Source organism: Rattus rattus, chromosome 1 (assembly GCF_011064425.1).
Source record: "Rattus rattus isolate New Zealand chromosome 1, Rrattus_CSIRO_v1, whole genome shotgun sequence".
Classification (NCBI taxonomy): Eukaryota; Metazoa; Chordata; class Mammalia; order Rodentia; family Muridae; genus Rattus; species Rattus rattus.
Window position 1 is genome coordinate 166,349,751 of NC_046154.1, and position 15,781 is coordinate 166,365,531.

General features: G+C 43.0%; 1 protein-coding gene across 1 annotated transcript in view; it reads left to right on the top strand.

Annotated features, from left to right (window-relative positions):
- C1H12orf42 (chromosome 1 C12orf42 homolog) overlaps positions 1-3,082 on the top strand; it is a 129,714-nt gene extending 126,632 nt beyond the window's left edge. The window contains exon 5 of the mRNA XM_032915592.1: positions 2,376-3,082. Coding sequence (XP_032771483.1) covers positions 2,376-2,833 — 458 coding nt within the window. The 3' untranslated portion in view covers positions 2,834-3,082. The remainder of the gene's footprint in view (positions 1-2,375) is intronic.
- The last annotated feature ends 12,699 nt before the right edge of the window (positions 3,083-15,781 follow it).

The following is a 15,781-nucleotide window of genomic DNA, read 5'->3' on the forward strand; positions in this document are numbered from 1 at the left end:
ATAATGGGATACAGATTATTTGAGTTGGTTAATACTTTTAAAAAATGTATGTGTGTGTATGTTTATGTGTGTACAGGCACCCGTGTGTGTGTGTGTGTGTCTGTGTGTGTGTGTCTGTGTGTGCATGCATGTGTGCACATGTGTGTGTATGTGCATGTGCTCGTGTGTATGTGTGTGAAGGCCAGAGGACAGCCTCATATCTTATCCTTAGGAGGCTGCCTCCTTTTGAGACAGGATTCAGTGGCCTGGATATCACTCAGTTGGTTAGGCAGGCTGACCAGAGAGTCTCAGGGATCTTCTGCTTTCCAACTCTGGGACTGCAAACACCCGTTTCTCACGCCAGGTGTTTTTTTTACATGGCTCCGGGGATCTAATGCTTGTGAGGCAAGCGTTTTGTCAACTGAGCCATCTCTCCAACACGGTTAACTTCTTTTGAGTCTTGCGCTGGGTAAGGCAATGTACCAGTGTAAACACACACTTTCAGCTTTAATCTATATGATCCCTCTACTGAGATAGAGAATGCTATTCTCATGATTTAGAAACAGGATTGGAGGGCGGCTGGGGGTTCTGTTACTGTAGGGCTGACCTCATGATTCACACTTCTCACTGTGACTCCAGGTCAGAACACCCTTGTGCTAAGCCGTTGACAGGACAACCACAGTTCTACCTTCAGCCCTTCCTGTGTTCACAACGCTTAACTCTTGTCTTTCCTCAAATACTTCATTAGTTTAATTTTCCATGGTCAAGTTTTCAGTGGAGAATGACCCACTTGGTTTTTTTCCTAATCTCCGTTCTTGCTTTATTTTTCTCTTTGGATTTATCAACAAATTAGGACTTCTAAATTTCCTTATTCATGAGCTGGGATCCTTCACCTTTCCTCCCCTCCCACAAACAGAAAAAAGCTGCCTACGTGCAGAAACGTTTTCCGTGTCCCCCATGTCTTGAATTGTTGTTGGGCACCTTATCAGATTCTCATATGCTAGCCAATGAATAAATGAACCAATTTAATCTCATCAGCAGTTAGGGGGCGGAGTTAGTAAAAGCTCTACGTTCCCAGAGACAACAGCGAGGCACGGGCCAAGCTCATGTTCCAGGGCTGGGCTCCGATGGCCTGGATTTTGCTCGACTGCGCTCTCCTCCTAAACCTGTTGCTTGCCAAATGCATCATCACGATTACGGAAGTGTTCCGAAGGAAAGGATGCCTGGTTTGTTTCGGCTTAAGAGATAGGGCAGTGTACTCTGCCCATGTCGTGTCCTATTACGCTACGTCCCCAGAACTTCAGTAGACTTTTTAAGGCACTGAATATGGTAAATAATTAAATGGTTCATCTGTGAGGGCTGGGAGTCCACAGTAATGGGTGTTATTAGGTTTTTGCACAGCACTAGACATTTGGAAATGACAATCCATTTTTTTTTTTTTATCAGGATTAATTCTCATGTTGGCTCAGTAAGATTCGATAAACTCTTTTTGGGTTCTTTGTCTGTTTGTCAGGTTTATTAAGTGCACAGTGGAAAACATTCAGTGCCTCCTAGGCACAAAGCAATGTGGTGGAAATTGAATTGAATTTCTTAGAGATACAGTGGCCGTTCACCATCCTATGTTAGGGAGATATTATTATGTATCCCAATTTTATACATTTTCGAAAACAATTCCGGGGGTCATTCCAAACATCCTAGCGATTTTCTTGTTACTGCAAAGCCTATAGAGGCTTGCAGAGAACGATTTAAAGCATGCACATTATCTTAATAGATTACTAAGGAACAGACTTCTCATGTGTGTGGCCAATGTGTAGAATTTCTCAAATAAAAAAAATTAATACTATCAGCATAAAATGCAGATAGACTACATAACAATGTAAATATATGATCAAGCAAAGAAGAAAATTAAACCTGATATTAATGTCAGTGAGAGAGGGTGCTGTGGGATAGACTTGGCTTCAAGGTAATCTCTTTTTCTTTTCATTTTCATCTGGTTTTACAATGTCTAATAAGATTGACCAAGGAACTAACTTTCCGACTTGTTTTCAGATCGTTGGTTGTCAGTCTGAGCGGCCATTGATCTTTTCTAGCACACCTAACGTGACTCACTAACTTTTCTCTTTACCAACTTCTGAGAATTAGAAGACGGCGTCCCACTTCCACTTCCGGCGTTCTCTTGGAAGATTCGAACAGGTTCCTTTGAAACACTCCGGATCCCGTGTCAGGTGCCAGCAAAGGGAAATTAGGCATTTGCATTATGTCACAGGGTAGCCTGGGATTCTCTTTTCTCTCTCTCCATGCCAGCTGCTCTGGGATCCTTGTCCAAAGGCTGGAGTACCAGTGTCGCTCTGTTTTTTTGTTGTTGTTGTTTGTTTGTTTGTTTGTTTTTCTTCCAGGTCCTGTGATGAGACCTTTCACCGCCATTGGCCTCTGCAGAAATCTCAGTCAGAACTCCTCTCAGCCGATCAGCTGTAGGACTTCCGAAACTGTGCAACAGAAAAAAGTGTCAGCCTCAGGATCCCCAACTCAAACAGATTCCCTAGCTGTGTGTGGAAGTGCATTAGGAAGAGGCACGGTTGCCACCACAACACTGGAGACAACCTGCAAGCATTCTTATCACACCGAACGGAGGCCAAAGGCATCTATCTCCTCCCTTTCCCCTTCCCCTTCCCCTTCCCCTTCCCGTGTAGTCAAAGAGCCCCTGCCTCTGCTCGTGGGCTCCTCTACCCGTTTATTTTCCAAGAAGTTAATGAAGGCTTGCTCCTCAATGGCCCCGCGCCCACCCCGGGATTTCCATAGGGCTTGTTCACAGACTCTTTCGAAGCCGGTGGTGAATACTCACACACGCTGCTGAGAAGGAATTGTTCTGCGAGCTCTGCCCATCTTCCAATCAATGCCTGCCCAGAACAACAGAAAGGGCCTCAGATGTATTGGTTTCCACAGAACCATTGTTAGGCTTTGTGAAGCATTTCTGAACCTAATAAATAACGTCAAAAGTCTCTATCGCCGCCAAAAAAAAAAAAATGTTCTTTTAAAAGCATTTGTAATAGTAGTTTTGTTCTGCAGTGTCTCCCACTGTTGCAAAGAATTCGTGCCGCACAATGCACCGCGTGCCACTTTGCAGCGTGGCCTGCTGGGATCGGAAGGTCGGGCTTTTGTTTTGCTGTTACAGGTAGAAGGTTTCACTTGCCAGCCTAGGCTTAGGGCTAAGGGCATTTTCTAAGGGCCTTCAGGATCTCTACATGTTTGGAAAACATAATTGAATGCCTGTAATTTAATAGTTAACACGAAATCTGGTTGCTCCTGACGTGCCTAAGGAAATTCTTTAAGCTATATGAAGGGTTTTGTGTCAGAAACCTGAAGCCCGATCCTAGCTAGTAGCTTTGAAACCCTTAGAAATAAGTTTAATTTTTTTGTTGTTGTTTTTGTTGTTGTTGTTTGTTTGTTTTAAAGGAGAAGATACCAAAGTTTCTGATTTGTAATAGAAAAGTCTGGCTACTTAGAGAATGTACTATCAACCTGGTTATTCTAAACAGTACATTTCAAGCATTTTGGGTAACTTAACAGACATACATGGCTGTTTCATCCCAATAGCATCTGATAGCTTTCTCAGTGATTTTATAGGTTGACATTTGTTGCTTCCGATACTCATGGAGAAACAGGAACCAATGTGATCACCATGCAGCCTGTCTGCTCCAGTGTCCCCACAGGCTTAGACTTGGGAAGTTTGATGCATGGAGGTCATAAAGATTAACTACTTTAATATCTTCCCTTTAGTTGAATGACATATACATGCCTTTATGCAGGTAACAGTCTGGCTACATTTGAAACATCACACCTTGCATTCAAATTCCAAGTCTCAGAATTTGTTTTTAAAAGATTTATTTATGGGTTGGGGATGTAGCTCAGTGGTAGAGCGCTTGCCTAGCAAGCGCAAGGCCCTGGGTTCGGTACCCAGCTCCAAAAAAAAAGAAAAAAAAAAGATTTATTTATTTGTGTCTTCCGTTTATGGATTTTTGCCTGCATGTATGCGTATGAAGTGTATGGGTGCCTGTTACCCATGGAGTCAGAAGAGGGCTTGAGATCCCCTGGTACTGAAATTGCTGGTGGCGTGAGGTGAACTCAGGCCCTCTCCAAAGAGCAGGTGGTGCTCTTAACTGCCGAGCCATCGTCTCTTCTCCCAAAATCTCAGACTTTCAATGAGAGCGGGGTGCTGTTGTAAGAAGAGTGAATTACATTTTTAGTTAGTATTAGTTAGTTAGTTATTATTAGTTAGTTATTTTTAGTTAGTTAGTTTAGAACATGTTTAGTTCCCCTGAAAATTATTTAATTAAAAACAAAAAACTAGCAGTATTTGCCGTGAATGAGAAACTTTGAAAAAGTGGTATACCAAACTCGACAGTTTCCAGTTAACGCAGTTTTTTTTTTATTATTATTATTAACTTGAGTATTTCTTATATACATTTCAAGTGTTATTCCCTTTCCCGTTTTCCGGGCAAACATCCCCCTCCCCCCTCCCCTTCCTTATGGGTATTCCCCTCCCAACCCTCCCCCCATTGCTGCCCTCTCCCCAACAGTCTAGTTCACTAGGGGTTCAGTCTTAGCAGGACCCAGGGCTTCCCCTTCCACTGGTGCTCTTACTAGGATATTCATTGCAACCTACGAGGTCAGAGTCCAGGGTCAGTCCATGTATAGTCTTTGGGTAGTGGCTTAGTCCCTGGAAGCTCTGGTTGGTTGGCATTGCTGTACATATGGGGTCTTGAGCTCCTTCAAGCTCTTCCAGTTCTTTCTCTGATTCTTTCAACAGGGGTCCTGTTCTCAGTTCAGTGGTTTCCTGCTGGCATACGCCTCTGTATTTGCTGTATTCTGGCTGTGTCTCTCAGGAGCGATCTGCATTCACATTTTGATCATCCGTCTTGAGTTTCATTTGTTCTAGGCATCTAGGGTAATTCAAGCATTTGGGCTAATAGCCACTTATCAATGAGTACATACCATGTGTGTTTTTCTGTGATTGGGTTACCTCACTCAGGATGATATTTTCCAGTTCCGACCATTTGCCTACGAATTTCATAAAGTCATTGTTTTTGATAGCTGAGTAATATTCCATTGTGTAGATGTACCACATTTTCTGTATCCATTCCTCTGTTGAAGGGCATCTGGGTTCTTTCCAGCTTCTGGCTATTATGAATAAGGCTGCGATGAACATAGTGGAGCACGTGTCTTTTTTATATGTTGGGGCATCTTTTGGGTATATGCCCAAGAGAGGTATAGCTGGATCCTCAGGCAGTTCAATGTCCAATTTTCTGAGGAACCTCCAGACTGATTTCCAGAATGGTTGTAGCAGTCTGCAACCCCACCAACAATGGAGGAGTGTTCCCCTTTCTCCACATCCTTGCCAGCATTTGCTGTCACCTGAGTTTTTGATCTTAGCCATTCTCACTGGTGTGAGGTGAAATCTCAGGGTTGTTTTGATTTGCATTTCCCTTATGACTAACGATGTTGAACATTTCTTTAGGTGTTTCTCAGCCATTCGGCATTCCTCAGCTGTGAATTCTCTGTTTAGCTCTGAACCCCATTTTTTAATAGGGTTATTTGTCTCCCTGCTGTCTAACTTCTTCAGTTCTTTGTATATTTTGGATATAAGCCCTCTATCTGTTGTAGGATTGGTAAAGATCTTTTCCCAATCTGTTGGTTGCCGTTTTGTCCTAACCACAGTGTCCTTTGCCTTACAGAAGCTTTGCAGTTTTATGAGATCCCATTTGTCGATTCTTGATCTTAGAGCATAAGCCATGGGTGTTTTGTTCAGGAAATTTTTTCCAGTGCCCATGTGTTCCAAATGCTTCCCTAGTTTTTCTTCTATTAGTTTGAGGTATCTGGTTTGATGTGGAGGTCCTTGATCCACTTGGACTTAAGCTTTGTACAGGGTGATAAGCATGGATCGATCTGCATTCTTCTACATGTTGACCTCCAGTTGAACCAGCACCATTTGCTGAAAATGCTATCTTTTTTCCATTGGATGGTTTTGGCTCCTTTGTCAAAAATCAAGTGCCCATAGGTGTGTGGGTTCATTTCTGGGTCTTCAATTCGGTTAACGCAGTTTTTAAGAAGCATTTTCTTATCGTTCTGGTTTATTTTGGAGAACATGCAGATCATCAGTGTTGATTGATTATTTAGGGTATCTTGTCATCAAAGTTCATGGGACCACTGTAAGTTCAACCTCTCAACCTTTGGTTCGGGAGCAGCATGTAGGTACACTGATGACTTTATATAGAGTTTTGATTCTGAGATATTTTTTAACATGTGATTCAATTATGAGTTAGCAAGCAGTGTTCTCAAGGCAGAAGAACACTGCCGATGGAGATCCAAAATCAATTTAACTAAAATTCCTAATAGCTGATGCTAAACCAGAAACTGGATTTAACATGCTAGATGGACTCCCTACCTATAGAGGTACAAATAAGTGAATTTATCTAAAAATTCAATGCAGAAAAGGCAGTTCTGTCCAGAATTGAGAAAATGGAGACAGGCAACAGATACAGATATGTATATATTACAGTCTGAAGTAGCTTCCCAAAGCTCTTCCAGGGAAGGCTAGATGTGGCATGAGATGGGGAGTCTGCGAGGGGCGGCTCACTGTGATTCCTCTCAGAGGGCCACACAAGCACATTAGGCCCCAGATATATTTCACAATAAAAATTCAATAAACTCTAACTTCTAACTCAGTGCACCTCATCTTTCTCAGAGACCCTTGGAATGTGAACAAGTGTTTTGTTTGTTTGTTTGTTTGTTTGTTTGTTTGTTTTGAGACAGGGTTTCTCTAGGTAGCCCTGGCTGTCTGGGAACTCTGTAGACCAGGCTGTTCTCAAACTCACAGAGATCCTCCTGCCTCTGCCTCCCAAGTGCTAGGATTAAAGGCATACACCACTATACCCAGCTTGTATATGTAGTTTTAAAATGGTATAAAGTAACATCTGGCAACACTAGGGCTCTGTGAAATACATTTGGAGCAATATTAGAGAAAACGCTGAAAACTCTAAGCATGGTTTACGGTAGGAAGTTCTTTCAAATAAATAAGTATTCAACGATCACCGGAAACTCTTTAGAAGTGATTTTTACTCGAATAGTGAATGAGATGCCTCTGGTTACTTCCTGCTTTTGAGCACATGAATTTGGGAGAAAGCTTAATGGGTCCAACTCTGAACATACATACTGATGAATGGGAAATACTTCTAATCCTGACTGTCACAAGCATGGACTTTTATGCTCAAACTAGAATTAGAATTTAGACCCAAAGACATAATTCAGCAAAATAACACTGAATCATTCATTTATAACACATGTTAGGGAATACAGGATGCATCTTCATACACAACCCAGGTAGGGAGGACAGGAATGAGGTCTTGTATACTATGGCAAACTGATTTACAGGTTCAGAATTACAGCTTGGGCTTCTTCCTGTAGGGATGCGCACTTTCACTTACGTTGGTCACCACATACTATAAGTATCTTATAATCAATACGAAATGTCCTCCTCATGAAAACACTAATTACCTGAAAGGGAGATATTAATGGACATAAAGTACTGGTAGGTTAGGAGGAGAGAGGGTATTTGAGAGAAGCTTTCATGATGGATATTCCTAAACCAGGAGTCATTCTATAACAGATCAAGTAAATGCAAAAGAAACAATTTATAGAGTTAACGTTTATTGCACATTGGGGCCATTCTCAGCACTTGATAGTCACTAATAATTCATTTATTCCTCGCAACGACTTTATGAAATAGTTTCTATTGTCTCCATGTCACAGGTAAGGAAGCTTTATTTCTAATAATAAGAACTGTATACATCTATTAAAACAACCTCAATACTATATTATAACATTCTATCATTATATATTATATATGAGTATATATGTATATGTGTGTATACACACACACACATATATATATATATATATATATATAAAATTAAGGCCAGTATAGTTGTGTGTATGGGCTGTGTGTACACTCTACCAGCATCTATAATTAAAATTGTATCCCATGCTATTCATCCAGAGTGGGGAGGAGTTCATAACTGTGGGCTGACAATCTGTAATACATTTCTGGGCAAAGCAGCATCAGGACTCTTAGCAGCCAGCTCTTTGTCTGAAATGACAGTTACTCTGTGAATGAAGCTCAGACCATAACAGAAGGTGATTCTGGAGTTTATAAAAAGATGCACTGTCATTCGATATTACCGGAGGTGACAAGCATCAAACTTTTGAAGTGACGGAGGGGAACATTATAGTGTTCTGTGATTGCGACCAGAGCTTGGTAGTACTTTCTCTCTTTGCCCCAAGTTTCTTCCTGTTAAGCTGGGGTGTCCTCTTTTGTTTGCTGCAAAGGATAATTTGAAGGTGAAACTTGCTATCGAGCCGATGTATCTTGAAAAGTGAGAGTAGTATGCAATGTCCGTTATTATTCTGCGTCGACGGTGAATAATGCCAACAAGAATTAGCATTCTTATTATCACTGGACGGCTGGGCCAGTGCATAGTGCTCCTGGTTACATCCGCCTTATACTGCATGGAGCTTCTGAGGATCACACTGCCGTGTTTCTCTCAGAGAACATTTTAGATATCGTCTTAGCTAGGGTTTCTATTGCTGTGATGTGACCAAAATGTGATGTGTCTTGACCAAAAGTAAGTTGGGGACGAAAGGGTTCATTTGGCCCACACTAACAGATCATAGTCCATCACTGGAGGAAGTCAGGACAGGAACTCAAGCAGGGCAGGAACCTGGAGGTGGGAACTGATGCAGAGGTCATGGAGGGGTGCTGTTTACTGGCTTGCTTCCCCTAGCTTGCTCACCCTGCTTTCTTAAAGAACCCAGGACTATCAGCCCAGGGATGGCACCACCCACAGTGGGCTGGGCCCTCCCCCACTGATCATCAATTGAGAAAACACCTTACAGCTGGGTCTCATGGAGGCCTTTCCTTAACTGAGACTCCTTTCTCTCTGATGATTATAGCTTGTGTCAAGTTGATACCCCAAACCAGTCAGCATAGATACGTTATTGTTAACCTTCCTCAGAGAACCAGAAGGGGAGCAGTCAGTAGGTTACCACTTACCAACCAGGATCTAAAACACAGTGTGTGGCTTCTGGTTGTTTCCCTCACAAACACCACAGTGCAGTATCATCTGTAAATCAAGCTCCTTATTTCACACAGTTGACCGGTGCATTTATTCACTTTTATATCTTTTAAGGAGGGGCTCTGCTATACAGCCCGGGCTAGCTGGAACTCCTCATTCTCCTGTGTCAGACTCTTGAACATCTGGCTGAACCTTCAGTTTAGAAAACGTCATCTTTAAGAGTGGCGGTTGGAAGCTGGAGAGATGGATCAGTAAGACTGACTGCTCTTCCAGAGGTCCCGAGTTCAAATCCCAGCAACCACATGGTGGCTCACAACCATCTGTAATGGGATCTGATGGCCTCTTCTGATGTGTCTGAAGCCAGTCACACTGTACTCGTGTACATAGAACAAATAAATAATTATTAAAAAAAGAGTGGCATTGGCGTTCCCGGGGTTGATTTTTTTTAGCTGAACTCTCTATAAAAGGTTGAGCTTTCACACAGAAGAGAAAGAATGAGGCGCGTTTAATTTTTTTATTTTTATTTTAGGCGTGTGAATTTTTTTTCCTGCACATATGTGCCTGTGCACTGCATGCAGTGCATACGAAGTTCAGAAGAGAGCACTGGATTGTGGGTAACTGGAGTTACGTACAACTGTTACCTACCACGTGTGTACTGAGAACTGAACCTGGGTCCTCTGGAAGAGCAGCCAGTGCTCTTAACTGCAGGTTCACGACTTCAGTCCTAAAGCAGTGTTATTTGTAACTACAAATGTATCTCGACTCTTCCACATGATGAAGGACACAGAAATGAAGTTGTTGTCAGTGAAGGATGGCATTAGAAAGACCGAGTCATAGCTATCAAGGCGTGGGTCGCCTCTTTTACACAGTCCAAGGTCTCTGTGAGATATGGTCATCTCCATCTGCCCTTTTACATTGTCCAGGTTCCTTTGTCCCCGTGCCTAGGCCTTCGCTTCTTCCTCTCCAATTCCCCACCTGTATATTCCTGCCTCAGAGACTCATTCTGATTGTGTAACTTAGTAACTCTGGGATCAACCCCAAAGACCTAGTTGCGTGTCACTGGGAACTTTTTCTCTGGCTTGCTTAGGAGTAGATTGTCTGTAGATTCCTGAGGGTGAATGTAAATCTAAACACAATACAATTAAAGTGGAATTTCGGTCTGACTACAATGTCATGTTTCAGTATTATTTTTTAGAAAGTTTTCTCGAATGTTTTACGAACTCGTGACAATAATTCTAATTGTCCTGTGTTATCAGGCCCTCAAGTGGCACGGGTCACTATTTTGAATCCTTTCCTGTAACGCCACTGCTCCCTCCCAGACGTACTTTCTCTCTTTATAAGCATTGCCATGTTTTTATGTGCAAGGGTGTTTTCCTGCATGTAGGCCTGTGCATCATATGTGTGCCTGGTACCCAAAGAGGATGTCGGACTGGAGCTTTAGACAGTTGCGATCAGCCATGTGAGCCCTGGGAATTGAACCCAGGCCCTCTGGAAGAACAGCCGGTGCTCCTAACCACGGAGCCATCTCTTCGGGTCTTTGCTGCTTATTTTCATGGCTAAACAGAAACTTCTAAAGGCCGATGGTCATCCGAGAGCCTAAGGTTTCGAAGCACATGCACGTGGTAAATTATTTCAACAACTTCAGAATCTAATCATTTTGGTTTTAGTTTGAGAAAAGTTTGTTTTGAAGGCCAGAATTATCTTCCACCTTCTGCCCCACCCACTTTGGCAAGGAAGTAATCAAAATTAGAGAGGTTAAGTTACTTGTCTGGAGTCACACAGGAGGTACAAGGTAGAGACAGCCACGAACCTCTTTGGTCTGACTCGTATCTCCCTTGCTGCTGTTCCCGGCATCAGCTGTCTTTAAGTCTCCAGGTTTCTAGAAATTGCACAAAATAAGAACTACCATCTAAGTGCACTCTGTTCCAGATGCTTATAAGTCATCCAATTAAATGCTACACACATTTCCTAAAGCACATCTGGAAAACATAATTTTTAGAGGCAAGGTCTCACCAGAACAGGTTAGCCCGGATCTCACCCTTCGTAGCCCAGAGTGATCTTGAATTTGTAGCAATCCCTTTGCCTCAACCTCCCACGTGCTGAAATTACCACTGCATGTAGCCAGAAAATATAAATCTTGACAGTATAAATTCCTACACAGTGACCATTTCTTACATGTTTTTAAAAATCCACATTTTTCTTTTCATTTTGTCCCGTCTTGAATTATCATCTCTTAATACAGAGTGTGCTTGGATGCTTGGATGGCAAAAGCTATCCATAAACTGTATGTTAACCCTCTTAACTCTTCTTAAGGGTGAAATTAAAAAAAAAAATCAGCATTGCATGTTAGTTCCCTCCTTCCCATACCTCTAGGCTTAAGTTGAATTCTTTGAGATTAAGATTTGTGTGTGTGTGTGTGTGTGTGTGACTTGAACAATGTTCTCTTCACACGTCCATGCGTAGGCTCAACAATTGCTTGTTGACCCATTTTAACCTCTTTTGAGCGTCATCTTCAAAGTGTAACTGTCCTTGACAATGAAAGAGACCTTCCTATTATCTGGTCCTTCCAGGCAATCTTTAGCGTGGAGCTCAATGGCTTTCAGATGGAGGGGTTGGCAAGAGGAAGGAGACAAAGTAAGCTCTTGTTCCTGAGTGACTTCTCTGAGGTTCCCCTTTCTCTCTCAGAATGGAGCGCCTCTATAGACGATGACGGACGTTTTGACAGGTGCAATATGCTTTGAACTGTCGTGGCCGATAATTCTTTTGTCCTGGCGGTTCCCAGCAGAGTGGTACATCTTGGGATGCTGATATGCTTATTGCTTGCTATTCATTTAGTGTGGTGAAGCCTTCCTCCTGGCCTTTTCTCCACCTCTCTCTTTAGGCCCTTTGCACGCATGTCACTAACCCAGATGGCAGGGCCAGCATCAGCTCAGGGCACACTCCCCCACCTCCCTGCCCCATTCTCCTTTTTTAAAACATGGAAATCATTTTCCTCGTAGTTTCCTCCTTATTATTCTTTTAAATGGAGTAAAAGAAAGGGAAATTACCTGAAGGTGTGAAAAGGGCAAGCATTATATGTAGGCCAGTCACCTGATGACCACAACCACCATTTGCATATCGGAGCACATCCTTTCCAATATTCTCTTTAGCGTACACACACGTGGAATCAATTTTTTAAAAGTCAACTCATACTATAATGCTGTTCTATAAATTCATTTTCCTCTAATGAACTGTGATAAATACATTTTATATAGCTTTTTTGTTGTTGTTTTACTCATCACACACTTATGGATATAAATTCCTAATTATGGAGTTTGCTGGCTAAAGTAAATTTGGTAACTTTTGTCCTGATCCAGACCAATTTCTAAGCATTTGAACCAATGTGGCTTTTTTTTTATTTGTAGAAATTAAGAAATGGTGCTGTTACTTAGAAAAGATGTAGTCCAACTTTCGATTCTATACAGAGGTTCTAAGTGAAACCTTCTGCACTCATTTAGACAAGTTTGAGATACACAGAGTTTTTCTACTTTGCTGTAAATATGGGCAAACTTTTAATCTGAAAAGCTAGAGGACTGGTCTTTGGGGACTAGAACTAGGGGCTCCCAGTTAACTATGGGTAACAGGACAGTATTCTTGTTCATGTCTGAATGACACGGTAGCAATGCTTTAATACTGCTTAATTCATTATTTAAATTTGGCAGTTTGCATATCTCTATTAAACGTAGCTGCGTCCCAACACAATGTTCCCAGAGCTACTAAAAGAGATGGGCAGAACAAATACAGGGGTTGTTTATAAAGTGAAATACATAAACACGGCTTTATTCTTCCTGCAGGCAGTGCCATTCCTCCTTTTCCATGGTATTAAGAAAATTATAGAGTCTGCCAAAGAATGAACTAATAGGAAATTTGGGATTAGGGGCTTCTGAGAGAAAAAGGCAAGATGTTGAGACATTTAACTACCTTTGAGAGCTCTGTAACTCCACTACTCGGGACTTACTGTTACAGAGAAGGGAATTCAAGGGCAGGACAGGATCTTTTCTGGTCTGACATCCTGAGCTCTGTTTTGTAGGGGTACCTGAAAAGGCAAAATGGCATACAGTGTAAAACAATGTAAAACAACGATCAGTGGCTTGTTCTGAAAAGCAAGATCAAATTGGAATCTTTACTGAAGGGGACAGGTTAAGAAGGCTCAGGTTTCAAATGAAAGCAGATTGGACTAGATACGGAAATAATTCAAGTTTGTGTCCAATTTGCTCTCTGAGGTACATCCTGGACATGTTCGTTTTCTTGGTAACAGCCTCCAGGCCTTCCCCACAACTCTGGAGTTCTGTGTTCAGGTTTCTACTTCCCTGTATTCAGAAAGTCTCCACAGGTTGAAGGGAAGCCCCGATGAGAAGAAAAAACAATGTAGATGTGACTTCACCTAAGTGGCAAAGTCACACGTACTGTGCTGCAAGGCTTCGAGACAGGATGGTGGGGGCACTGTGGGTCATGTGATCGGGTAACCTATAACTGGGCTTCGTGACTCTGCCTAGTAACAGTTGATTAAGGCTGTGCAGTGACTGGGAGAGAGCGGATCTCATCGGCTCCCCTGAGTTTGAAGACTTCCTCATTATCTTGGGCTTTTCGCCGCTGCCCTTAGGAAATTTTACTCACAAATTATGTTGAACAAAGTCTTCTCAAAGAAAATTATTTTCGGTGTTTGGTCATCTTGGAGCGGAAGGCTGGATGGTCATTTGCTGCACTGAGGAAGGGGAGAGGGGCTTCCTACCTAAGGCCGGGTTTCCAGAGGAGGCCACTGAACAAAAGCTTCTCACTTGAGTGACAGGGTGGCCTCATTTTCCCCTCACCCTGAGGCGTAGGGGGGAAGGGAGAAGTTTAGGATTTCCAGCGTTTCACCAGGTTTTGAGGTTTTAGCAAATCTTGACATCTTGTGTTTGTGACGCGCTTCTCTGATCTCCGCAGTCCTCTGCGACGAGGAGACACCAGTGCATTTGGAGTAGATGTTTATTTGTGTGGGTGTAAAACCTACTTTCATCTCTCTGTTGCCCTGTAGGTAGAGCAGCCGCAGACCTGTTTGCATTAACGGGATGTAAACACCTCTCTACCTGCGGGATATAAACAGACTCTCCCTGTGACAGAGCCGGGGACACCTGCCATTCACCGGTGCCTCTCAGTAGCAGGAACAGCCTCCTAAAGGTGGGGTGACTGCTGACTGAACGAGCTGGGTGTTCTTTCCATGACGTTGCATCCGTATGAAGCATATTATCGGGTAAGGGGTTTGCTAACCAAACTTCCGGCTTCGTTGTTTCCAAATAGGGGCCAAGTCTTAAGGATAAAACTCACACAGTTTCTGGCTACAGGGCCTTGTGGAAGCTCCTGTCCTTTCATTAATAGCTCCTCTGGGAAGACTTGGGTGAATGGGGGAGGTCACTTCTATCACTTGTCCTTGGCAAGATTCTGCTCGTCCAAGTTCTTTCTCCCCCGCCCCCCCCAGGTCTTACTAAAGTGGTGTCTTCCGGCGAGCAGCCACCGTCTGCCTATGATGTTCTCCTGCTCTTAAGCGTCAGAAGGGTCTTTCCAAAAACCACATTTTGTTTGGGTTCTGACCACTGTTTCAAGTTACCAAATCTCTGGGAACCAGGGCTTCCCAAACCGCGGGTTTGCATATCAGATACCCCACATAGCATTATGATTCATATCAGTAGCAAAATCACAGTTATGAAGTGGCAGCAAAGTAATTTTGTGGTTGGGATCACCACAACACCAGGAACTATATTAAAGGGTTTCAGTGTTAGGAAGGTCGAGAACCACTCAGGGTCTCAATTCTAGACCTGAAAGAAGGCAGCTTACTCCCGATCTCAGCCACTTCTACAACACGGAGAAAGCATTCTCTGGGCAGCTGAAGTGTGTCAGTGGGACAGGGAGGAGGGTGGCAAACCAAGGTATTGCCCATTGCCTTAATGATGTGTGCTAGTGAACGGGAGGCATACAACACAGAATAACACGGGGGAAATGGACTTATTCAGGGGGCCCAAAGAAAACAAAAGGCAAGAAGAAGAATCCGTCAGTGTGAGCCCTGGCTGGTCCAAGACACTGGAGAGGAAGCAAATTGCTAGCGTAAGGCTCGCGTGTTCAGACAGATCCCAAGCAGTGTGAGGCCGTGCAGAGATGAACTTGTGCGGCCCAGTGAAGGTCAGACGTGAGGACCGTGAGGCCTTACCGAAACTTTATCTTTCCTCTTGACTGTGAAGAAAGGAATGCAGTACATTAAATTTGTACTAGGAATTTAGAAAATGGTGCAAATATCGAAGAGAATCAGGAAGTCAATTTAGAAGGCATGGAGGTGGGTCCAGGGAAAGAGGGTGGCAACTTGAAGTAAGACATCGGTTGTGGAAATGGGCAAAAGGCATCCCCTGACCCAATGTGAGAACTGTGTGCAGGGCTTCACTAGCACTTGAGAGTGCTGTCCCCGTGGTCCGTGTGATTATGTGAAAAGGCACAGCACAAAATGTTAGGAACCCTTCTGAGCTCCAGAAGTCAGTGTAAAGCGTCCTCTTTCTGGATCAAGTAAAACAGAATATGGAATAGAATAGAGTGAAACATCTTAGGATGCTTAAAGCCAATCCAGAGACATTTCATCCTGCACTGGAATCCTCTGAGCTAAATCTCCA